We start from the raw sequence: 27,193 nt of genomic DNA on the forward strand, positions 1-27,193 counted from the left end.
TTTCTAAAGGCCAGTCAGTTCCGACTTTGGAGATTTTTTCAGTCACAAACCCAGTTTAGGACTCTGACAATTTAGACAGAAATCTGTCTAATCAGTCTTTTCAAATCGTATTTTTTTTTCAGGAATGACATACCACCAGGTGTGGAGGGGCTTCTTCCACTGTCTGAGTAGGGTAAAACTTGCAGTGTCTCTGCTGCAGTAATGTCACAGTGGGTGAGTGGAGGAATCTGAGGCAGTGGATGCTCCTTGAGTCCTCCTCCCCCCTCAGGAGGTGGGACGCACAGGAGGATGTCACCTACTGGAACTCTGACCAGTTGCACCTCCTTTACACTGTCTCTGGCTCCCCAAAGGTGTGATCATTGGACAGGTGCGCAAAGACATTGGAACCCTCAATTATATTCTAGTCTGAAAATTTTTTTGCGTCAGTTACTCTATATCCAGTTAGATTTCAGCCACACTCCAGGCATCATTACTCTACAGAATCAATCCCTCAGGGAGGCGATGGCATAGTGGTATTGTCACTGGACTAGTAATCCAGAGATCTAGGGGACCTGGGTTCACAGCAGATGGTGGAATTTGAAATCAATAAAAATCTGGAATTAATAGTCTAATGATGACCATGGCTGATTGTTGTAAAAACACATCTGGTTCACAAAGGTCCTTCAGAGAAAGAAATCTCTCGTCCTTGCCTGGTCTGACCTACATATGACTCCAGACCCACACAGCAATGTGGTTGACTCTGAAATGGCCTAGCAAGCCACTGAGTTCTATCAAACCTCTACAAAGTCACAAAAAAGGAATGAAACTGGATGGATCACCCGGCATCAACCTAGGCACAGGAAATGACAACAGCAATCTCAGCCCTGTCTTTCATGTGTATCTCTGGTATTTATTGCCCATCCCTAATTGCCCTTGAGAAGGTGGTGGTGAGCTACCTTCTTGAATTGCTGCAGTCCATGTGGTGTAGGTACACCCATAGTGCTGTTAGGGAGGGAATCCCAGAGGAGCGGTGTTATATTTGATATATTCCAAAGTTAGGATGGTGTGGCCTTGGAGAGGAACTTGCAAGTTGTGGTGTTCTTCTAGGTGGTAGCGGTTGTGGGTTTGGATAGGGCTGTTGAAGGAGTTCAACCAAAGTACTGTGGATGCTGGAGACTGAAAGGAAAACAGAAAACGCTGGGAAAACTCAGCAGATCTGGCAGCATCTGTGGAGAGAGAAATAGACATCATTTTGAGTCCATGTGTCTCTTCTCCTGAGCCAAAGAAAAGTAGAAATGTGATGAATTTTATACTGTTTAAGAGGGGTGAAAGGTTGAGCAAAATAGAAGGTCAGGGATAGGTGGGAGCTCAGGAGAGATTGACAGAGATGTCATGGACACAAGACAAAGGAAGTGTTAATGGCAGTGTTAAAGACTAAGGAAAGTGCTGATAGTGGCATCAAGGTAAGGTAGCAGAATGTGCTAATAACAGAACAAGGGTCCGTGCTCTGTGAAAGTAAAACATATGAACAAGTTACAGATGGCCCTCTGATGGGAGGGGGAGGGGGTGTTGGGGAAAAAGGATGAAAAAAGGGTCAAAATGAAGGAGAGAGTTCATGGTCTGAAGTTGTTCTCCAGCATGATACCACCACCAAACACATCTTCTCCTCACCACTACCCCCATCAGCGTTCCTCTTTGACACCCTTGTCCACTCCTCCATCACCCCTAACTCTTCATCCCCTTCCACAGCACTTTCCCACACAATTGCAGAAGGTGCAATGCCTGCCCCTTTACCTCCTCCCTCCTCATTGCCCAAGGCCTGTAACACTCCTTTCAGGTGAAGCAGCACTTCACTCGCACATCCTTCAATTTGGTCTAGTGTATTTGCTGCTCCCCATGTGATCTCCTGTACATTTGGGAGTCTAAATGCAGACTTCTTGAGGTGATCATCTTGCAGAACGTCTTTGCTCAGTCCACAAGGATGTCCCAGACATGCCTGTCACTTGTCATTTCAACACACCATTCTGCTCTCATGCCCACATGTCTATCCTTGGCCTGCTGCAATGCTCTAGTGAAGCCCAACGGAAACTGAAGGAACAGCACTTCATCTTCTGAATAGCTGAATAGGCACTTTACAGCCTTCCAGGCTTAACATTAAATTCAACAACTTTGGACCATGAAGTTATTATTGCTGCCACTGTGCATCAATGGTGGAGGGAGTGAATGTTTAAATTGATGGATGGGGTGCCAATCAAGCAGGCTGCTTTGTCCTGAATGGCATCAAACTTAATGATTGTAGTTGAAACAACACTCATCCAGGCAAGTGGAGAGCATCCCATCACACTCCTAACTTGTGCCTTGTAGATGGTGGACAGGTTCTGGGGAGTTACTTGTCTTAGAATTCCCAGCCTCTGACCTGTTGTAGCCACAGTATTTATTTGGCTAGTCCAGCTCAGTTTCTAGTTAATGGTAACCCCCAGTGGGGTTCAGCAATGGTAATGCCATTGAATGTCATGGGATGATGGTTAGATTCTCTCTTGTTAGTATTGGTTATTGCCTGACATTTGTGTGGCGCGAATGTTACTTGCCACTTATCAGACCAAGCCTGGATATTATCCAGGCCTTGCCGTGTATAGACACAGACAGCTTCAGTATCTGAGGAGGCCCGATTGGTGCTGAACATTGTGCAATCATCAGCGAACATCTCCACTTCTGACCTTATGATGGAGGGAGGTCATTGATGAAACAGTTGAAGATGGCTGGGCCTAAAGGACTACCCTGAGGAATTCCTGCAATGAAGCCTGGGATGATTGACCTCCAACAACCACAACCATCTCCCTTTGTGCTAGGTATGACTCCAACCAGGGGAGTGTTTTCCCCCTATTCCCCTCATCTCCAGTTTTGCTAGGGCTCATTGATGCCACATTCGGTCAAATGCTGCATTAATGTCAAGGGCAGTCACTCTCACCTCACCTCTGGAGTTCAGCTCTTCTGTCCACATTTGGAACAAGGCTGCAATGAGGTCAGGAGCTGAGTGACCCTGGCAGAACCCAAACTGAGCATCGCTGAGATGCTATTGCTAAACAAGTGCTGCTTATAGCATTGTTGATGACCCCTTCGATCACTTCATTGATGATCGAGAACAGACTGATGGGGTGGTAATTGGTCGGGTTGGATTTGTTCTGCCTTTTGTGGACAGGACATACCTGGGCAATTTTCCACATTGCCATGGAGATGCCAGTGTTGTAGCTGCACTGGAACACCTTGGCTAGGGACGCGGCAAGTTCTGGAGCACAAGTCTTCAGTACTATTGCCCATAGTCTTTTCAAGTAATGCAAAGGTTGATGGGAGTGCATGTATGCACAAGTTTTTTAAAATATGAGCACAGAATTTATGACTTAAAAATGGGGACTGAATTATCAACCTGTGTCCTTTTACCCTGCTTTATTGGAAAGCTACTTAACTCCCCATGTGGAAAGCCAATAATGAATGACTAAGATACCCGATATAGAAACCGTTAGAGACCTTCAAATATAAACCAACCTGTAATTTATTCCTGTTATAAACCCATTGTGTCCCTTAATTTTCTAAAATTCATTCTCGGGCATTGGCGTCACTGTCAAGGTTGGCACCAATTGCCCCAAAAAGTTACTGGTGCGCTGCCTTCTTGAACCGAGTGGTTTTATACAATTGGAAGAATTAGATGTGAAACCGGAGTTACTTTTAGGCCAAACCATGTAAGTACACCCAATTTTCTTCCTGAAAGGACATTCATAAACTAGTTGGGTTTATATGATAATTTCCAGCTTCGCTGTCACTTTTAATGATGCCGGCAGTTTTATTTCCAGAATTTCGAAACTGAATTCAGTTTCTCAAACTGCCATTGTGGGATTTTATCTCTCATTCTCTGAATCATTGTGTAAATTGCTTCTTGATCAGCAACATAATCTGATATTAAATTTCAGGTTGAAGTTAATTCCATACCACCCATTTTACAGTGTGTGGTGGCGTGAGATTCAATCTTAATCATATATATTTTTTAAAAAGCAAGTAATGACTGGTAGAGTTGGTCTTTCTGTACTATGGGCAGATTATACACCTCCCACATTTAGTTTAGTTAAGTTTGTTATGCCCAGAGCTTTATGTAGCAACAATAAATCATTCAGCTTACTTAAGCAAGGGCCTCTCTTGCATTGACATTAGATATTATCATGGAAGAAGGACAGTTTCTGCTGCATTTCTGCAGAATAAGGAGGGGAAGTAACAAAAGGAAATTAGTCAAGTCCATTTCTGTGCAGATTTTCTCAAAATAAAATCTAGAAGGAGGTTAGGGTACAGTTTCACTTCAAGGTTTATTATTAGCATTTACTTTTCAGCCTACATTTTATTATTTTAAAGGGCAAACCAAACGTTTACCGTATGAAGTACCTTATTCATTTTATTCATCGATCAGCACCCTACGCACTTCCTTTCTAGGTACTCTGGAGGTTGTGGTGTGTGACAGGAAGAGAAAAGACCAGTTATTCTTTTCAGCTGTCTGTGATAATATGAAATCAAGTGAAAAATAACCGGATACTTCGGAATAAAGAGATGGCTTTCAGAAACCTTCCAAATCGCAATGATGTACTTCAGTGGTCCCCGAATCATTTGGCTGACTATTTCAGAATGGTGGGTAGACTGTTTTGTTTGTTCTTCCTCGTACTCCCCCAATCTCCATGTAACAATGTACTTTCAGCTGTACGGGCTGATTATCTGGCTGACAAGCAAAGTCAAACTAAAAGCAACTCAATGTGCTGGTAACGATTGTTTCAAAGTTTAGTTTAAAACATTATAACGTGATAACATAATCTTTTCACCTGCAGCTACACTTCCTTTAAAACCTAAAAGGTTCTTTGTTTAAAACTTTCACATATTAACGTGACTGTCAATTTTGTCCATGCCTTTGTTACCTCCAGACTTGGATATTCCAGTGATCTCCTGGTTGGCCTCCCATCTTCCAGCCTCTGTACACTTGATCTTATCCAAAACTCTTTTGCACATTCTAACTCACACTAAGTTCCGGTCACCTATCACCCCTGTGCTCAATGACCTACATTAGCCCCCAGTCCAGCAGCATCTTGATTTTAAAATTCTCATTCTTGTTTTCAAATTCCTCCATGTTCTGGCCTTTTCCTATCTCTATTAACTGGTCCAGCCCGCATACCTTTGACATATCAGCGTTCCTTCAATTCCACCCTCTCGATCTTCTCCAATTTTCATCTCTTTACCAGTGATGGTCATGCCTTCAGCTGTCTAGACCCTGAGCTCTGGAATTCCATTTCAACACATCTCCACCTCTGTACCATGCCTTCCTCCTTTAAATCACTGCTTAAAATCTACCTATTAGACCAAACCTTGGGTCACTTGTTCTCATATGTCAGTGTCAAAATTTGTTTAATAACGCTCCCTCTTTGAGACATTTTACTAAGTTAAAAGAGTTATATAAAAGCAAATTGTTGTTGTTGTATGATCCTGCATACATGATAAAAAAGACAAAATATCATGTTTATTAAAGACAGTCTCATTTTTTTGTTCTCTAAGGTATTAACCATAATGAAAATATGGAAACATCATCATCTCTGTCAAACTATTGTGTCGACTAAAAGATTTTGCAGTAAAAATGCTTAAATCAGCAGCTAGTTTTCCAATAATCTTACACAGTGATTCATTGTGAAATGGATTATTAAAACTATTGCAAAAGGGGGGTTATTTCATGAGAAAAGAGTTTAAAATTGCTTTAATACTTGTCTTGCTGCCAAAGAGAAAGAAGTATTACAACATGGAGTCGTATTCCTTTTGGTTGAATATGAAACATGTGGCTTTAAGTTGTGGTATTTTGTTTTTAAATATTCAGACAATCTCATGCCTGATTTGCTTTTAATGAACAAGATGCCTCTGCCAGTTCCATGTGACTGTTCTAAGTAAATTTATTAATTTTATAGCAGCGGCACAGAAATAGCACTTAGTGAATTAATTAGAAAGAGAGGCAGGCCATTCACCCCAGCCTGTGTTGCTGTTCATTCACCACATGATTAGTAGCTGCATTGTGCCCACCCTGTCCCCATACCCCCTCATCCATTTTCCTTTAACCACCTACCTATTCTTAAATGATTTCATGATCGGATACTTGATGAGTTGAGTATGCTAGCTGGTTTCTGATAGTGTCGATGGTAGGCCTGGTACATTTTGAGGGATGGTTCTTGCAGGATTTTAAAGTGAATATCTTTGAATTGACCTGAGGATTGGCAATACATCATTGTGAAGTGAGATTATTGTAAAACTGGCTTTATTAGAGAACAGTTTATCAGAAAAACTTTTGTACCATGTTTGTCTGTGGAGTGGAACTCAAACCCTTGGGGCTGATCAGGCTTCTTAGTCTTGGGAGGTACCAAGAGGTTGTTACCTCCTTCACCGGTGTCTTCTCCTGTTCCCTCTATCCTGGAAGCTCTCTAATCCTCCAATAAACACTCTCTGATAAATACCATGCTCTGAGTCAAAAAAGAATAGACTAAAAGTCTTTTCATGTGAACAGCATGAACCTTAGTTCAAAGGACCAAACTCTCTGGACAATTATCCCATCCAATATGTTCAGGTTGAGCTATCTGCCTGATGTTTCTTCCACTACAGTCATTAATCTATTGCTTCAGTTCTCTCCCTCAGTTTCTGCACTGACTCTTCATCCTTGGTGATTTCAACTTCCATCTCAACTCCCCTTCTCTTCTCATCACTGATTTTTCTGCCCTTCTATCACCCTTAACCTTTCCCTTCAATATAAACTCTCTGACCTATATTTAGGGCCAGCATCTTAGCATTGGCACATCACATCACCTCCCTGGTCACAAGCAAAGCCATCTCCTTGTATTTCTCACCATCCTCCTCCCACTCTCAAAGTCACAAATCACATCCTCTCTGACTATGACTGATGTGGTAAACTGTCCCTCTTTGTCTCCCTGGACACAGCCATTGGCTATGGTGAACCACAGCACCCTCAATACCTTCCCTCCAAAAAGAGATTACCCTCACTTGTTCAGCTCTTTCCTGTCCAATCGTTGACAAAGTATTTTCAGAGATGACTTTTCTTCTTCCTGCCCCTGCACCATTACCTCTGGAGTTCCCCAAGGATCTATCGTGGATTCTGTTCCCTTTTTCATTTTCTGCCACTTGGTGATATCATCCAAAGGCTTTGGGGCCCAATTTTAACTCACTCAAAACACATTCACTTACACAGAGATAAAATCAGACCCAATATCATACAGAGGCAGTTCAACATTCACACAACACACAGCTCTACCACTATACCATCACCTTCAACCTCTCCACTACCTTTGTGTTGTCAGGCTCCCTGGGTGAGCTGCAATTTCCTCCAGTTAAATATTGGGATGACCAAAGCCATTGCCTTCTATTCCCCCTCCCCCCTCACTGATTCCATCCTCCACCCTGGCCATGATTTCATGCTGAACCAGTCTGCTTGTATCATTGATGCCTTATTGCACCCCAAGATGAGCTGAGCTTCCAACCACATTTACCCTCCATCACAAATATTACCTACTTTCTTATTAATATTGACCACCTCTGACCCTGACACAGTCCACCTGACTCTGAAACTCTCAGACATGCCTTTGAAATCTCCAGGCTCAACTATTCCAAAGCTTTCCTGGCAGCTTCTCATCTTTTCCCCTCCATCTACTCCTGATAATTCCAAAACTCTGCTGTGCCTAAGTTATCCCACACCAAGACTGCTCACTTAACACTTCTGTCCAAAGTGGTTCCCAATGCCCCAATGATTTAAAATTCTTGTTCTCATGTTTAAGACCCATCATGGCCTTCCCCCTCTCTATCTCTGCAACATCCTCCACAAATTCAATCCATCCCAAACTCTTCACTTCTTTGACTCTGGCCCTTGTCCAGCTCCCGTTCCCTTCATCCCATAACTGGCAGCTGTGCCTTCAGCATGCAAGGGCCTGCACTCGGGAAATTCTTTCTTGCACTGTCCTGTCTCACTACCCCTCTCCCTCCTTAAAGCGTCATGCCGTTTAATCACCCTGCTTTGATCCGGGGTCCATTTTTGTCTGACACTTCCATGAACCATCTTGAGACCTTTTCTAGGTGTTATATGAATGCACGTTGTTGTTGTACTTAACATTAGCAGACAGCAGAATGCTGTAGTAAGATAGTGACATAGGAGCGTAACATAGAAACATAAGGAAGACATTCAGCCCCTCAAATCTGCTCTGCCATTCAGTTAGGTCATGGCTCATTTGTACTCCACTTCATATTCCCAGCTTTGCTTCACATTCCTTGTTAACTTTATCCAGCAGAAACCTATCCATCCTGCTCTTGTTCCAATTGTCATTTAATATTGAATTTGAAGCTTTTGAAATGTGAAAAATTTCCACTAACCCCTTTGTGTGAAAAATGCTTCCTGATTTCGCTCCTAATTGACCTGGTTTGAATTTTAATGTTATACCCCCTTTTTTCTTGATGCCCCACCCAGAATTAATCTTTGCATATTTTCTCTATTGAATTGCTTTCTCGTTTTAAGTATTTCGATGCACTCAGCTCTCAATCTTTTAAAGTCAAGGGGTTCCAAACCTTTATAAAATGTGGCCTCATAATTTAATCCTAGTTGGCCCAATGTCATTCTGGTGACTCTGCACAACATTCCATCCACCAACAAATCAAGCAGTTACAATATTATAATAACTGTACAGCTCCTTCTGTAAATAAACATGCACAATATAATCATTCCATTTTCACCGCACAGATAGTCAATGCATTACAAAAGGGCCAAGTATCTCAAATTACGATTGCAATGATTGTACTCTGTTGCATCATCACACAACTCTACTCCTCTGGGAATATCCTTCTCCTCATCCCCACCCAATTTTGGGTGGGATCACAGTGGAGAATGGTGAAAAGTTCAGCTGAAAAGGCCTACTGCCGCATCACCAGGATTTCCACCCCTCACCCCCTGCCTTGAACCCCCTTGTCTATCTCCTTCCCCACCTGCTGAATATAAATTGGATGAAGGGAGACAAGGTGCTTGGTTCTCTGAAGGTTTACCCTCAGGTCTGCTTGCAACCACTTCCCCAGGCCTGCCACGTGGGAGGTAGGCCCAAGGTTCTCCTAATGGAGGAACAGAACCATGTAGCAGGTGACTTCTTCAGGTGACTCCTTACTGGAGTCCTTGTTCTAGGCCTCGCCTTCAATGGGACCTGTCACTGCTTCACCCAGGCTCTTCTATGTCATTAGGGCTTCTTGCTTGCCTTTGCTATGTCCTAGCACAGATGGAGTTTCCTGGATTGCATTGATAAGCTCCCTCTTAATAATGGGAATCTGTACAGCAGAAATAAACTTCCGCCCTGCAGGGGACTGGAAGAGAATCCATTCAGAAGGGCAAAAGTCCTTATTGTTTTGTCAACAATTTACAGTTTCCCTTTAAAATCACCCCACTCATTTAAGCTAAAAATCTGATGATGTAATTGAAAGAAAGAAAGATTTGCATTTATATAAGCACCTTTCACAACCTCAGGATGCCTAATTAACAACGAATAAATTATTTTTGAAGTAGACTCACTGCCTGTGATATACAATTTATGTCCAGCAAGATCCCACAATCAGCAATATGACAAGAATCATATCATATCTGTTTTACTGATGTTTCTTTTGAGAGATAAAAATGACTTTTGGAGAATTCCTCTGCTCTTCTTCAAAAAAGTGCCATGGAAGCTTTTATACCCACCTGAGACAGCACCTCTAACAGGGCAGCACTCCCTTTCTACTACACTGGGGTAGCAGCTTAAATTATGCACTCAAGTCTCAGGAATGAGATTTGAAACCTCAAATTTTCTGACTCCAAGGCAAGAGTGCTACTGCCTGAGATACAGCTGGCAGCAGCTGAATGGAATTCTTGAGTGTCACATTATTTTCAAATACATGAAAGTTAACTTTATCATTATGTTTGTGTTCAACAGCTGGACTGGAAAGACTGTGAAAAAGTCGTTAAAAAGAACAGTATTAGTGGGCAGAGATTTCTGGTAAGTGCTTGGTTTGTTTTTGGATCTCTTCTGATGTCTCACAATATGTACTTTATCTGTTGCTAAGCCTCTTGTCTTGAGCTGCCCAATGACTAAGTGGGTGAAGGCATTACTGTGTGTGCTACCGAGTCTTTGCAAAGCAGACAGTTCCAGCTTCAGTTTCTGATCTGTGCTGAGCTGTGTCAGAGGATCAGCTGCAGGGAAGGGAAGGAAATGAGCTAGCAATTAGGTCAGAACTCAGATACGCTGTATATCCACAGGAGTAAGTCTTCCATTTGTCTTTGGTGTGACTGGCTGTGAGAGGGCAGGATTGCAGACTAAAGCTCTGAAAAAAAAAATCAGGGATTATTAAAATTACAGAGGGGCCAGTGTTTCTGGGTATGTCTAGGGAAAGGGCTTGTGCCATTACCGCCTTCCCCGGCCAACCAGTCGGCCATTTTCTGCCTCTGGATGGAATCCCTCTACAAAGACCCCAGGTCATCACCTGTTTACTGTTGGTACCCAAAGCTGAAGAAACAGAAAACACTACAACCGCATTGCGTTTAGGCCGAGTGAACATCCCTCAATGCGCACTAAGATGCAGGTTAGGGTTGGAAAGATTTTCCCTTCAAAAAATAATCCGAGATATGTCGGAAGTGTAGACTTCCTGTCAGGCTTCTTGAGATGCAACAGCAAAGTTTTGTTTGTAAGTCTGAAGGAGATGGGATAGATGCTGGCCTTTCATCCTTGCAGTTCATTTTCTCACATGCTATATGTAGCATTCAGCTACAACAGAACAAAGTCCAGTAAAAACATACCAGAAAAAAGAAAGCTAAACTTTTCCTTCCGCATCACTGGTGAGAAAAAATATGAATATTGTGGTAGAATGCTGACACTGGAAAGAAATGCAGTCGGAATGTATTACACAGCAAAATCTAATTCCTCATCCCAAGCATTGTATATGGCATGTACTTCCAATTACAAACATTACTTCCTGCACCACAATTTTGCATACAATTCTTTTTTTAATTCCAGAATTTCATGTTGAAACTGCAGATATATATTTAATACGAAGTGAAACTGATTGAAATGTTTAAGACTGAGATGGATAGATTTGTGTGAGCTTAGGGTGTCATGGGATATGGTACTAAGACATAAATGGAGTTCAAGCACAGGTTGGAAGGGTTGAATGGCCTTTTCCTGATCCTATGTTTGCTTGGTAGCCTTTGTACTGAACTTCTCTAGATGCATCAACCAGAGAACAGCGGTAGCACTCTCGCCTCTGATTCACAAAATTGATTGGTTTTCCTGCCTTCATTCCCACGTTACATTTACTCAAGAAAAATCTACAGGCGCATTACCCTACATCTAGTTTCACTCTTCTGTGAGGTATGGGCATCACTGGCTAGATCAGCATCTATTGCCTATCCCTAATTGCACTTGAGAAGGTGGTGGTCAGCCACCTTTATAAACTGTTGCGGTCCATGTGGTGTAGGTACACCGACAGCACTATTAGGAAGGGAGTTCCAGGATTTTGACCCAGTGACAGTGAAGGAATGGTGATATATTTCCAAGTCAGGATGGCGTGTGGCTTGGAGGGGAACTTGTGCCTGCTGCCCTTGTTCTTTGACGTGGTAGAAGTTGCAGGTTTGGAAGGTACTGTATAAGGAGCCTTGGTAAGTTGCTGCAGTGCATCCTGTGGATGGTACACACTGCTGCCACTGTCGTCGGTGGTGGAGGAAGTGAATGTTTGTGGAAAGGGTACAAATCCAGTGGGCTGCTTTGCCCTGGATGGTGTTGAGCTTTTTGAATGTTGTTGGAGCTGCACTCACCCAGACAAGTGGAGAGTATTCCATCACACCCCAGACAAGTAGAGAGTATTCCACCCCTAACTTGTGCCTTGTAAATGGCAGACAGGCTTTGGGGCTTCAGCAGGTGAGTTACTTGCTTCAGAATTCCCAGCTTCTGACCTGCTCTTGTAGCCATAGTATTTATATGGCTAGCCCAGTTCAGTGCCTGATCAATGATACCGCCCAGGTTGTTGATAGTGGGGGATTCGGCAATGTAGTGCCATTGAATGTCAAGGGATGATGGTTAGATCCTCTCTTGTTGGAGATGGTCATTGCTGGCACTTGCATAGCATGAATGTTATTTGCTATGTATCAGCTCAGACCTGTATGTTGTTCAAGTCTTGCTGCATGAGGGTGTGGACTAATTTAGTATCTGAGGGGTTGCAGATGGTGCTGAACATTGTGCAATCATCAGTCTTACAATGGAAAGAAGGTCATTGATGAAGCAATTGAAGATGTTTGGGCCTTGGACACCACCCTGTGGAACACCTGTAGTGATGTCCCAGAATTGAGATAATTGACCTCCAACAATCTCAACCTCAATTGTGGAAAGTTTTCCCCGATTCCTATTGACTTCAGTTTTGCTAGTGATTCTTGATGATACACTCAGTCTAATGCTGCCTTGATGTCAAGGACAGTCACTCTCACCTCACTTCGGGAATTCCTGTGTTTGGACCAAGGTTGTAATGAGGTCAGGAGCTGAGTGGCCCTGGCGGAAGCCATCATTGAGCAGGTGACTATTGTCTAAGCGCTGCTTGATAGCACTGTCGACGACCCCTTCCATCACTTTACTGATGATTGAGAGTAGACTGATGGGGTGGTAATTGACTGGGTTGGATTTGTACTGCTTTTTGTGTACAGGACATACCTGGGCAATTTTCCACATAGCTGGGTAGATGCCAGTGCTGTAGCTGTACTGGAACAGCTTGGCTGGGGGCTGGGGGTGGGGGGTGGGTGGGGGGCAAATTCTAGAACAATAGTCTTCAGTACTGTTGCTGAAATGGTGTTGGCGTCCATAGCCTTTGCAGTATCCTTCAGCTGTTTCTTGATATCAAATGGAGTGAATTGAATTGGCTGAGGACTAGCATTTGTGATGCTGGGGGCCTCCAGATGAGGCTGAGATGGATCATCCACTCAACACTTCTGGCTGAAGATGGTTGCAAATGCTTCAGCCCTGTCTTTTGCACTGATGTGCTGGGCTCCCCCATCATTAAGAATGGGAATATTTGTGGACCCTCCTCCTCCAATTAGTTGTTTAATAGTCCTCCACCATTCACAACTGGATGTGGATGTGACAGGACTGCTGAGCTTAGATTTGATCCGTTGCCTGTGGGATCGCTTAGCTCTGTCTATTGCTTGCTGCTTTTACTGTCTGGCATGCAAATAGTCATGTGTTGTAGCCAGGTTGACACCCCACGTTTAGTTACGCCTGGTGCTGCTCCTGATTTGCCCTCCTGCACTCTTCGTAGAACCAGGGTTGTGAAGCCACACAAGTACCAGGCAATGATCATCTCCAGCAAGAGAGGATCTAACCATCATCCCTTGACATTCAATGACACTACATTGCCAAATCCCTCACTATCAACATCCTGGACGGAATCATTGATCAGATACTGAATTGGACCAGTCATATAAATACTGTGGCTACAAGAGCAGGTCAGAATCTGGGAATTCTGAAGCAAGTAACTCACCCCCTGACACCTCAAAGCCTGCCCACCATCTACAAGGCACAAGTCCGGAGTGTGATGGAATACTCCTCACTTGACTGGATGAGTGTAGCTCCAAAAATGTCTCCACAACAACTGTGCAGTGGTCACTCTGACCAATACTGTTATGGACAGATGCATCCATAGCAGGTAGATTGGTGAGGATGAGGTGAAGTAAGTTGCTCCCTTGTGTTGGTTCCCTCACCACCTGCTGTAGGCCCAGTATAGCAAATACATACTTCAAAAGTGATTCATTGATTGTGAAATACTTGAGGTAGTGAAAGGTGTTATATAAATGCAATGTAATTCTTTTAGAAGATTTTATGAATTTGTTTGTGTTATCTATTGGATAGATAGTACTTGTTCTGCTTGTCGGAATACTTTCCACATTGCTATATTTGTAAACCTATTAATTTTCGTAAATGGAAATGAGAATATTATGTGCACATGCTGCTTGTTCTATATATGTCATTTGGAAAAAGACATCATTCATTCTCTACAACCAGCAAATGTGGACTGTTGCCTTACTCAGAGATCAAGGAAGCAATGGCAGAGGGACAGAAACCACGCTGTTCCATGGAATATTTAATCATTCCCGCTCCTAAGCAGGAATTTACCAGCTCAATTTTGAAAGAATTAATACCCACCTTGGGGTTATTTTGGGTTAGTTGATAGAGGGCAATGGCAAGTGAGCAGGGCAGTGGGGTTAGGTTGTAGTGCATTTCTGTTCAGTGAAACATAACAAAACAGCCAATCCCAGAAAAGTTACAGAGGATTACAAGGTTCACCACTATGAGGAAAAGAATGTATCGAAATGGACCTGGACATGAACCAGAGAATCAGAGAAACATAGAAAATTTACAGCATAGAGAAGGACGCCCTTTGGCCCATCATACTTGTGCTAACTGATGAGGCCAACCCCACATTTCTGCACTGGGTCCATAACTCTACAGGTCATGACTCTACAAGTGGACATCGAAATATTTTTCAAATGTGCTGAGTGTTTCTGTCTGTCTCTACCATTCTTTCAGGCTGTGAGTTCCAGGCCCCAACACTCTCTGGGTAAAAGAATGTTTCCTCATCTCCTCTTCTGCCAATTACTTGAAATCTATGCTCCCAGGAGTTTAACTCCTCTGTTAAAATAAACTGATCATCCCTATCTGCTGGTGGCATTTTTAAAAAAAATATTTGTTCATGGGATGTGGACATCGCTGGCTAGGCTAGCATTTATTTCCCATCCCTAACTGCCCTTGTTCAGAGGGCGTTTTAAGAGTCAACCACATTGCTGTGGGTCTGAAGTCACATGTAGACCAGACCAGGTAAGGATGGCAGATGTCCTTCCCTGAAGGATGTTAATGAACCAGATGGGCTTTTACAACAATCGACAATGGTTTTATGGCCATCATCAGACTTCTAATTCCAGATTTTTACTGAGTTCAAATTTCACCATCTGCTGTGGTGGGATTCGAACCTGGGTCACCACCATGCCACAACCTCTCCCTAGGGAGGTGGTATTGTCACTGGATTGGTATTCCAGAGACCTAGGGTAGTGCTCTGGGGACACTGGTTCAAATCCAAACAGGATTGAATTCAATAAAAATCTGAAATTAAAAGCCCGATGATGACTATGAAACCTGCCATGTGGTGATCAGAACTGTATGCAGTATTTAAGCTGTGGTCTAACTAGTGTTGGATACAATTCCAGATAACCTCCTTGCTCTTATGTTCTGTGTCTTGACTAAAAAAGGAAAACATGCCATTTGCCTTCCAAACCATCTTATCGACCTGCCCTGCTATCTTAAGGATCTGTATGTACAGACTCCAAAGCCCCTCTGTTCCTCCACATTGTTCAGTATTCTCCCATTTACTGTGTATTCTCTTTCCTTGTTGCATCTCCAAAAATGCATTACTTCACACTTCTCCAGATTGAATTCCATTCTCTACTTTTCTGCCCAACTTACGAGATCATCTTTTATCTTCCTGCAGTCTAATGCTTTCTTCCTCATCATCAACCACATGGCCAATATTTGTATCATCCGCAAACTTTGTCATGTCCACTACATTCGAGTCTAGAGCATTAATAGAGCGAGTAAAGCAAGAGATCAAGCACTGAGCCCTGAGGAATCCCTACTGAAAACAGCCTTTCCACACAAAATCACTGTCAGCCCTTACCCTTTGGTTCCTACCACTGAGTCAATTTTGAATCCAATTTGTCACTCTCCCTGGGATCAATCCCAGCTCTTGGGATTCCAAGAACTTTTAATATTTTGATCAGTCTGCCATGTGGAACCTTGTCAAAAGCCTTTCTATAATTCATGTAGACCAAATCCCCTGCACTGCTTTCATAAATCCTACTTGTCACCTCAAAAGGTTCAATCAAGTTAGTCAGATGTGACAAAAACAAAAATACCTGGAAAAACTCAGCAGGTCTGACAGCATCTGCGGAGAGGAACACAGTTAACATTTCGGATCGTATGACTCTTCATCAGAACTAAGGAAATAGAGAAATGAGGTGAAACGTAAGCTGAAATAGAGGGGGGTGGGACAGGTAGAGCTGGATAGGGTGCCAGTGATAAGTGGAGGCAAAGAAGAGACTGCCAAACATGTCATAGACAAAAGGACAAAGGGGTGTTGACGGTGGTGATATTATCTAAGGAATGTGCTAATGGGGATATTAAGGGTAGCAAGCAGGACAAACTAGTGGCCGATGGCCCTAGTAGGGGTGGGGTGGGGGGAAGGGATCAAAATGGGCTAAAAGGTGGAGATAAAACCACAGATCGAAATAAATTTAAAAATAGGTGGGAAAAGAAAAATATACTTTTTTAAAAAATTATAAATTATTTGAAAAAGGGGGATCGGAAAGGGGGTGAGGATGGTAGAGAGAGCTCATGATATGAAATTGTTGAACTCAATATTAAGTCCGGAAGGCTGTAAAGTGCCTAATCAGAAAATGAGGTGCTGTTCCTCCAGTTTGCATTGAGCTTCACTGGAACATTGCAGCAGGCCAAGGATGGACATGTGGGCATAAGAGCAGGGTGGTGTGTTGAAATGGCAAGCGACAGGGAGGTCTAGGTCATGCTTGCAGACAGACCGAAGATGTTCCACAAAGCGGTTACCCAGTCCGCGTTTGGTATCTCCAATGTAGAGGAGATCGCATTGGGAGCAGCGAATGTAGTAGACTAAATTGAGGGAAGTGCAAGTGAAGTGCTGCTTCAATTGAAAGGAGTGTTTGGGCCCTCGGACAGTGAGGAGGGAGGAAGTAAAGGGGCAGGTGTTGCACCTTCTGCGGTTGCATGGGAAGGTGCCGTGGAAGGGGGTTGAGGTGTAGGGGGTGATGGAGGAATGGACCAGGGAGTCCTGGAGGGAACGATCCCTGCGGAAAGCTGCCGGGGGGGGGTGAAAGGAAGATGTGTTTGGTGGTGGCAACTCATGCTGGAGTTAGTGGAAATGGCAGAGGATAACCCTTTGAAAGCGGATGCTGGTGGGGTGATAAGCGAGGACAAGGGGGACCCTATCATGGCTCTAGGAGGGAGAGGAAGGTTTGAGGGCAGATGTGTGGGAGATGGGCCGGACACGGTTGAGGGCCCTGTCAGATTTGACCTTCCCTTAACAAATCCATGCTGACTCTCCTTAATTAATCTATGCCTTTCTAAATGAAGGTTTATGCTCTCCCTCAGGATTGATTTGAATAAGTTGTCCTCAACTGAAGTTAAGCTAATGGGCCTATAATTACTCTGATTATCCTCCCTCCCTGGTACAACTTTGAGGATTCCTCAAACCTCTGACATCACTCCTGTAGCCAGGGAGGATTAAAATATGAAAATCCCTCCCTTGCTTCTTTTAACAACCTGGAGTTTATTTCAGTTAGACCTGGTGATTATCTACTTACAAGGATACCAAACCCTTCAACACTTACTCTGTGACAAAGTTTATCCCATCCAATGTTTCACACTTTTCCTCAACAATGACATCATTCATCAACCCCATCATTTGTGAAGACAACCACAAAATACTCATTGAGAACCTTACCCACATCCTCCACCTACACATATAGCTTATCTCTTTGGTCCCTATTGGCCCAACTTTTTCTTTAGTTATCCTTTTGCACTTTACATATTTATAAAACATATTTGGGTTTTCTTTAAATTTTCTCAGCAGTACTTTTCCATGTCCTCTTTTTGCTTTCCTAATTTCCTTCTTAATTTCACCCCAACCCTTGGTGTACTCATCCTGGCTTTCTGCAGTATTAAGCCCCCAGTGCTTGACATAAGCTTCACCTTTTTTGCCTCTATGCACCTTGTCATCCTCGGGGCTCTAGATTTGGCCATCCCAGCCTTTTTCTTGGGAACATATTTACCCAGAACCCCTTGAATCTCCTTCTTGAATGCCTTCATTATTCTGACAACGATTTACACTCAAGTAGCTGTTCCCAGTCCACTTACACTAACTTAATTTTTCAGCCTGGTAAAATAAGCCTTTTTAGAACCAATGTCGAACATTTCTTCTTTTTTTTTCCGTAATTATGCTAAATTTAACTGAAATATGATCACCAACACAAAAGTGCCCTCCAAGTAATACTCCTTCCAATTGCCCAGCTTCATTCCCTAAAACCAAATCCAGAATTGGAACTCCCCCCACCCCCAGCCATCACTGTTGGACTTGTCTCATACGGATTAAAACTGGTCATGGAGAATGCAATTTAGGAATTCTGTGCCCTCTATACCTTTTACACTGACTGTATCCCAGTTAATATTATGGTAATTAAAATCCTCCATAATTACTGCCTCAATGTTTTTGCATTTGTCAGAAATTTGCCTGAAAATTTGCTCTACTATCTCCCTCTGCAAGGGTCTATAGTATACTCTCAGCAGTGTGAATACCCCTTTTTTGTTCCCTAGTTCAACCATATAGCCTCATTTGATGATAGCTCTAACGTATCACCCCTTTTCATGGCTGTAATTGTTTCTTTTCTCAATATTGTCAGCCCACCTCCTATTTTATCCCCCTGTACCAGACCCCCAAGTTTTTGGCACAATGCATTGAGGGACCAATAACATTTTGTTTAAAGTAGACAAAGTTTGAGATTCAGGACACTTGCTAAGAGAATAAAGCCACAAGATTCCATAGGTTTTGAAGAAACAAAAATAAACTTTATTAAAAAAGGTCAGAAAGATAAAACAATTTACAATGTCTATTTGATAATCTAACATACAGAAATAATCTGAGGTATATGTGAATTAACAGGCAAACTGTGGTTGATCACACCATATTGTATGATAAATAGCAAATGTGCTAAGACAGATCCCACAGATTTCTCAGCAGCCCATCTATACATCAGTTAACACTATGAGTCAACCAGTCTCATTGAAACTCTGTCTCCCTCACGTGGGACTCTAAGGCAGCCTCATCGACTGCACACCTCCCAGGGTTTCAGACTCATTTCCTGAGACTCTGTTCCCCTGGATTTCCAGGTCTGCACTCCAGCCTTCACTTACTGGCACAATTTCAGCCCTTTAATAGCCAGCTAGCTTCACTGGGCTGGCACTACCCCTGGATTTCACCAAGCTCCAATCTCCCCAGCTACAAAAAGCTGTAAATAGCCCCCAGGGCTCCTTCCCCTAACCTTCTCTAGCAGGGAGCCAGTGACCTTCTACCACCTTCTCAGCTCCCCAGGACTTCTCCTGAGCTCCAGCTAGACAGAGTCAGCTAACAGCAACACTTCTGTTGTCTGGAGCCTGCTAACAGCAGCACCTTTTTCAGTATAGCCATTTCCCCTGATGCAGAACAATCACTCCCCCAGAAAACACACAGATAAATTGCAAATCTAGAACTTTCTTAAGCTCCGCCCATCTCCTTGATGGCATAGCCTTCCAGGGCTCACTGAATACTTTTAAATAATTGTAGCTTTAACTCCCAAAACAAAACAGCTCTCTGGGCTGCAAGCAATATAGACAGCTAGTCTCTAATTCTCCAGCTAAGTAAGCCCGCCTGCTGTTTTATAATCTTACCTTTCTAGCTGTCAACCCCGACAGTCAACATGGCCTCACTTTTTAAGTGTAATAGTCTTCAAGCTGCTTTAGGTGCATTTATCCCATTTTCTACAGTCAAACTTTACTCTTCCCAGAACCAAAAATTACCTCTAAAATATTAACATAAATCATGAACTAGGTATTAATAACACCCCTCTCTATCTTGTCTGAAAACACAAATTCAGAAACATTAAGCTGCCATTCCTGCCTCTTTCTAAGCTATGTTTCAGTAATAGCTGCAAGTAATCATGTCAATCTGTGTTTCCTCATGCCAATCTGCACCCTCAGCTCACCTGCCTTATCCACTCTACTCCTTGTGTTGAGATATATACCATTAGGAAAACCGGGCTCCCATTTTGTCTGTTTTCCAACCATTGTGTGCCTTGTCTTTTCAACTCTTTTGCTAATTTTCTGCCTTCCAATCCTAGATCTGCTTTTCCCCCTTCCCTCAGCTTCCTACCCCTGCTTTGCTAGTTTAAACCCTCCTCAAAAGCACGACAAAACTGCGGGGAGGATATTGTTCTCCACCCAATTGAGACTGAGGCAGAACCCCTCCCTTGAGATTGATACAGGGCTATGGGAGAGAGTGGGTCATTGGATTAGTTTGAGGATGATACAGGACTATGGGGAGAGAATGGGGCAGTGGGGTTAGTTTGAGATTGATACAGAACTACACAGAGAGACTAGGTCAGTGAGATTAGTTTGGGATTGATACAGATCAATGGGAAGGACACAGGGCAATGGGATTAGTTTGGAATTGCTGTAAGGCAATGGGAAGAGAGTAGGAGATGGGGATTTAGTTTGGGACTGATACATGACTATGGGAAGAGAGCAGGACAGTGGGATTAGTTTGGGATTAATACAGGGCTATGGGAAGAGAGCGGGTCAGTGGGATTATTTTGGGATTGATAACAGGGTTCTGAGGAGGGAGTAGGGCCATGGAATTAGTTTGGGATCGTTATAGGCTATCGGTTAAGAGCAGGACAGTGGTATTATTTTTGTACATTCTATCTTGTTTCTGTTAGTTTAATCTCAATCTATTTTCTCTCTCCATCAATTTTTGGTACTCCTTTGTTGAGCTCTAAAATTCTCCCAATCTTAAGGCTTACTATTCTTTTTGGCATCTTCCTTTCATCTAATACTATGTTTAATTTCTCTTTTTACCACAGTTTGTTGATTTTTTTATTTCCTAAGGGAATATCAATTTGTTATGTATTATGAATTAATTCTTTAAATGTTTGTCATTATTTATCTAGCATCATATCTTTCAATAAAAACAGAAAGTACTGAAAAAACTCAGCAGGCCTGGCAGCATCTGTGGAAAGAGAAACAGAGTTAATGTTTCATGTCCGATATGACTTTTCTATCTATTCCCCTAACTTGGTTTTCGAATCCTCCTCCGACAACTCTTACCTGCGGAGTTTGCTTTGCTCAGATTTAAGACCATAGTTTTATATTTAACTAATTCATTCTCAAGCTCATTAAAAAATTATGCATATTGTGATTACTCCTCCCCACGGGTTACTTAACAAGAGGTTATTAATTAACCTTTCTTGTTCACAATATTAAATCTAAAATACTCTGTTGGCACTTGGTTCCTTGATATACTGATCTAGAAAACTCTTTTGAATATATTCCATGAGCTTGTCCTCCAAATTATTAGTGAAAAATTGGTTTGCCCAGTCTATATGAAGATTAAAGTTTCCCATGATTACTGCATTAACCTTGTTACATGCGCCTCTAATTTCCTAACTTATTTTCTATCCTACATTGCAACTACTATTAGGGATTTATGAACAAGTCCCATCTATATTTTCTGCCTCTTGTTTCTTAGCTCTGTCTGAACTGACTCTACATCATGATTTTTTTGAGCTAAGATTCCTTCATTCTCACAATTTATCTTTTATTTTCAAGATTACCCCCTCCTCCTTTTCCATTTTGCCTTTCACAAGAATATCTAACTTGAGTATTGCTGAAAAAAGAAACGTCTTACACTCATCAAGACACTTACAAGTGTCCTGACAAGTGCAAGATGAAAAGCTTAGACATGTCTCTTTTTTAAACAATACTGAAGTTCTGTACTACCAAATAACTATTAACATCTGTCCACCAACCTTGGTCACTCTGCAGGCACATCTCTGTAACAGCTATTGGATCAAGCCCATTATATTTTAAGTTTTGCTTTTAATTAATCTAATTTGTGGTGAATACTTCACATGTTTAGTTCTTGTGCCTTTAGCTTCAACCTTACTCCATTTCCCCTGTTGTCACTTTAGTCACTAATGCCCTATTACTGTGTCTTATCATTCCTGACCCACTCTGTGCATTTTTACTCAAAACATTGCTCGCTTTATAGCTTAACATTTCCCTTGCTGTTTTTGAATTTACCCTTTCCTGAATCCTCCCCACCCCTCCCTTTGTTAGTTTAAAAAATAGTTTACTGCGTGAAGATATTTGATTCACCAGGGCACTGGTCCCAGCCCAGTTTAAGTGGAGTATGTCCCAACAAAACAGCTCCCCCTTCCCCCTGTACTGCTGCCAGTGGCCCATGAAGTAAAACCCCACCACCCACACTCCTTCAGCCAGCATTTAACCTTCTAAACTATTTATCTCTTTATCAATTGGAATGTGGCTCAGGTAACAATCCAGAGATTAATCACTTAGAGTTTCCGCATTTTAATTTGAACCCTCGCTCTTCAAACTGTCTCTGCAGAACTGATACAGGGCTATGCGGAGAGAGCGAGGCAGTGGGATTAGTTTGGGATTAATGTAGGCCTAGGGTAGAGTGCAGGGCAGTAGGATTAGTTTGGGATTGATACAGGGCTATGGGGAGAGAGTGAGGAAGTGGGATTAGTTTGAGATTAATATAGGCCTAGGGGAGAGGGCAGGGCAGTGGGATTAGTTTATGATTGATACACGTTTATGGGGAGAGAGTGAGGAAGTAGGATTAGTTTGGGATTGGTACAGCGCTATGGGGAGAGTGTGAGGCAGTGGGATTAGTTTGAGATTGGTACAGAGCTGTAAGGAAAAGAACCAGTTGAGTCTTGATGGACCAAATGGCCTGGCAGGAGATCTCTCTGGTGTAAGAATGAACTCTGGAATTATTCAAGAATCAGTTAGGGATATCTTATCCAGCAGTGTGCTGTTCCCATCTGAATATTTAATGTGCTTAAAACAAATTCCTTTGTGTTTATTAAATGCAGGCTTTAAACCACTTACAATTAACAAGAGACAAAAGGAAGGGGTTGTGATATGGTAAATCAGACATGAACATCAATATTTTACAGTTTAAAACAAAGCAGATCTTTTGAATAATTTCAGACGTGAATTGCAGTGTCAATAGTGAATTCTCTGTTAGTTCCATTAGGGGTTAAAAGGTCATACAGGGCTGAACAGGTTGGGAAAGGATCCCTCAGAGTGCATTCGGATTCAGTATCTGGAATCTTCCGTTCTGGAGTCTAATTTTGGTAGCAGACGTGGACTTAGGAGTGATTCCTGCTGGCGGGGGGGGTGTGGTGAGATAGCTGCCCATGTGCGATCTTGCACTGTTCAGCTCATTACATATGGATCCAAATAGTTGTTTGGTAGTACAGAGTTTGCATGATATACAGTGCAAAATGATCTGATCAGGGTCGCCATTATCCTGCAGGATGCCTTTGACGTGCTCTATCAAGCTTGCTTGGTGAGAGATATTTATGCTGTAGCACTATATCATAGTGATCTAGACCTGCCACCACTTTGTGAATCAGTATTCACTGAACTTATGAATTCGGCAACTCGCGCAGATGAGTTCAGTTTTAATGACACCATTTATGCTCAAATAGATGGTGATGCCATGGGATGCCCTCTAGGCCCAGCTCTCTCAAACACCTTTGCTGGGTTCCATGAGAAATGTGTCTTCGATGGAATGACATCTAACCTCTGACCTCTCGCATATTTCTGATATGTGGATGATACGTTCACTATGTTTAAATCCACAGCTGCATGTAACAATTGCCTTACATGTCTTAGTGGGTTCCATCCTGCACTCAAATTCACCTTTGAAATGGAGCAGTCAAATGAACACCCCTTTCTTGACATACCAGTTGAGAAATCTACCAGGGGGTTCTCTACCACAAGCCTACTTTCACTGATCAATACACGCGTTGGGATTCTTACAGTTCCACATGCTATAAGATTGGTCTTATTGGCAACCTTGTAAATAGGGCCTGAGCCATTTGCTCACCATGCAAGCTTTTTGCTGAAAAATGGTGCATCAAAGGTATCCTGCAGGATAATGGTTACTTTGATCAGGTCATTTCGGGCTATATATCACACAAACTCATGAACAGGTCTAAGGCTATCACTTCCGGCCCTGAAAAGTACCCACTCTACCTCAGATTATCCTTGAAGGGCAAAGTAAATAAAAATTTTAAGCAACCGGTGAAGCTAGGTGTTTCACACTGCATTTATGCAATAGCAACATGAGTGGTATTCACCACTAACAGGATGCTGCCATCGAGCCAAAAAGACATCCTGCCCATCACACAAGTGAGTAATGTGGCATATGAATTTCAGTGCTAGTGTGATGCTAGGTAGGTTGTACGTCCCAAAGACTGGCAGATCATATCAAACAGCATGTCCCAGCTGTTCGCAATGGGCAGGGTACAGACAGTACCCAACCAGCCCATGCCTGCAAAACTCAAAACACAGTGTCCAACATTATATGTGACTCTGCGATTGGACAACATTTGCTAAATAACCCTCAGTGTGCTAAGAATTATGCTGACAACCAATTTAAGATTGTCAGTTGGGCTCGCAACGTGGTGCATTTGCATGTACAGGAAGCTACATATATTCATACACAGAGCCCTGTTCTTTGCAGACAGAAAGAACATGTACAGACATTGCGCCTGTTTCAGCCAAACAAAATAGGTGACACCCATTCGCTGCCTCATTCCTCGGGGTCAAGCTTCTTGGTTTAAATTTCAGACAACATTTGGCAGTTAACTGTCAATCACCATCAGTGGTGCATTCCCCATGCCAGTGCCACTTGCCAACCTATCAGTAATATTTTCACATACAGTATAAATTATTGTTTTCCCCCTGTATTGCTTTTCTTGCGAACATCCTAATGAGTGCAAGACAAAAAGCTTAGACGTGTCTCTTTTTTCAGTAATACATATGGATCCACAAGGTGGTCGCCGATCCTCATGGTGGGGGCAGGCAGGAAGTTGCCGTCCCCGCCGTTACTTCATGGGGTCAAAGACCTGGGTGCCATATTTAAAGGGCATCTAAACAGCCTGCACTATCCCTTCCACCTTTGTCTAGACACTGCTCCACCCTTCCCCACAAACCCTTCCTCCTTCTCTTGGTCATCCTCCAGACAACTTGCACAGCCTCCACTTGGGTCTGAAGCATAGGCTGGCATTTCGAGACACTCCCCAAAGAGGACAATGCAGCGGCAACTCACTGATAATCATGGGAGAAGTCTACCTTGCCAGGTGCACGCCACTTATGTGCAGTCATGAACATGAACATTCTAATTTCTTGCTAGTGGGGAACTTAATTTGGAGGGGGACTTAATTCCAGTGAGGTGGCTTTTTAATGAGCGTGCATGCATGATGTGTTAATGTATGCAAAAGGGCTTTCAGGCATTGTTCATTGAGAAACTTGACCCACCTTCAACATGCCTTTGAAATCATAGAAACTTAATTGCTAAAGTTCATCCCATCAGGAACTGATTTTTGGCCTCATGCCAAATTAATTTTCCCCTCCCGCCAAGCTTCCTGCTGCTAGTGGGATTGGAAGATTCCACCCAGTGTCTCGCAGGACCTTGTAGACAAATTCAGTAGCCCCCACTTGGCTTGAGTCTCCATTCCTGTGGATTACACAGCTGGTGGGTAAATTGATGGGCTTGTTGGAGGTGGAGAATTGTGTTGTGTGGTGCGTGAGTGAGTGGGGGGTATTGGGGAGAATTGTGGATTTTGCATCCAGTGGGAGGGGAGTATTGGAGTGGAGTGGCGGGGGGGGGGGGGCCATGTTCCTTAATTACAATATTGTTGAACATGACAGGTTCAATGGACCAGCTATTTTCCATTCAGCCTTTCCCTATGTTGCCTGAACAATCCTGCATTTTACTTATTAAGTAGGTTTTAATAGGCCTAGTGCAAAATTATAAAACCCTTCTGTTATGACTAGGTGACGAGGAGCAATCTGGCTTCCCTCTATTCAGCCTTCTTGGTTGGTCACAACAAATGTCTTTTTATAACTTATTTTCCATGTGGATGCCTTTTCTGAATCCAAATGTATTTTACTGTCTATGCAGTAAACAATAAGGAGCCAATCAAACAATGTTTTCTTGAGTCAGAGAAAGAGCAAGTTTATTAGCCACTAAACCCAAGGAAAATAATTAAAGATATGATGTCCGTCACACGCACGCATGCACACACACACACACGCACGCATGCACACACGCACACACACACGCACGCACGCACGCACGCACACACACACACACACACACACACATACACACTGAGATGTCCTTTGCTTGTCCATGAGGCATAGATTGTTAAACATTGTGCCGGATTTCAGTTAGCTGGTTCCTTGCTTGCAGTCAGATGTGGAAGTTGTTGCAATTCTTATGAGTTCTCCGTTCATCAGTAGAATTGGTATGCTAAATTTGTTCCCAGATAGAGATCTCTTCAGACTGTTTCTTTGCTTTTTCCAAAGTCTCTCTGATGATGATCTCTTCTCACCTCTGCCTTGGTAACAATGAGGAGAATTTTTTCCCTCAGAGGATTGTGCGTCTTTGGAACTCTCTGCCTCCGAAGGTGGAAGTGGGGGGGGTCACTGAATATTTTTAAGGCGGAGGTAGATAGATTCTTGTTAAGCAAGTGAATCAAAGGTTATCAGGGGTTGATGGGAATATGGAATTCAAAACACAAACAGATCAGCCATGGGGCAGAACTTAACAAGTCAGTGAGTGGGGGGGCGGGGCCCACTCGCCGACGCGTAAAATGACACGCGGTGATGTTGGGGGGAGCTCCCGACGTCACCGTGCCTGATTTAAATTTTCAGGTAGGCGGGGGCTTAGCAAAATCAGCTGTCTGCCAATTGAGGCCATTGACAGGGTCAATTAAGTAATTAAAGGACCTGCCAGTCCAACCTTAAGGTTGGCGGGCAGGCTAGGAGCCCCGGCGGGAACTAGAAAAAACATGAAACCTCATCCAGGGTGGAATGAGGTTTCATGTAGTCTTTAAAAAATTTTAATAAAGATTTTGTAAAAATTATGGACATGTCCCAACTCCTGTGACATTGTCACATGAGGGGACATGTGAGGGAAATTTTATTTTTCTATTTTTATCTTTTTTACATTTACAGCCGATCTCCCTGAGGCAGCACTTAGCCTCAGGGAGATGAATGCACTCTTTCGTGCGCACACGCGAAAGATCACACTCTCGATTTTGGGAATTCCAACCCCCCGCCCGCACAGGGAGCACATAGCATTTCTGTGCAGACGTCACATTGGACGTAAAATGGAGATGCGCCTCTGACCGGGGGTGCCGATCGGAAGCGCACGTGTACGCGCC

The 27,193-nt window shown here is 43.0% G+C and overlaps 1 protein-coding gene across 1 annotated transcript in view; it reads left to right on the forward strand.

Moving 5' to 3' along the window:
* The first annotated feature begins 4,501 nt into the window (after positions 1 to 4,501).
* LOC121281204 (lymphocyte cytosolic protein 2-like) overlaps positions 4,502 to 27,193 on the forward strand; it is a 153,894-nt gene continuing 131,202 nt past the window's right edge. The window contains exons 1-2 of the mRNA XM_041193978.1: positions 4,502 to 4,647; positions 9,993 to 10,055. Coding sequence (XP_041049912.1) covers positions 4,570 to 4,647; positions 9,993 to 10,055 — 141 coding nt within the window. The 5' untranslated portion in view covers positions 4,502 to 4,569. The remainder of the gene's footprint in view (positions 4,648 to 9,992; positions 10,056 to 27,193) is intronic.

The sequence above is a fragment of the Carcharodon carcharias genome, chromosome 8, assembly GCF_017639515.1.
Source record: "Carcharodon carcharias isolate sCarCar2 chromosome 8, sCarCar2.pri, whole genome shotgun sequence".
In the NCBI taxonomy this organism is placed as follows: Eukaryota; Metazoa; Chordata; class Chondrichthyes; order Lamniformes; family Lamnidae; genus Carcharodon; species Carcharodon carcharias.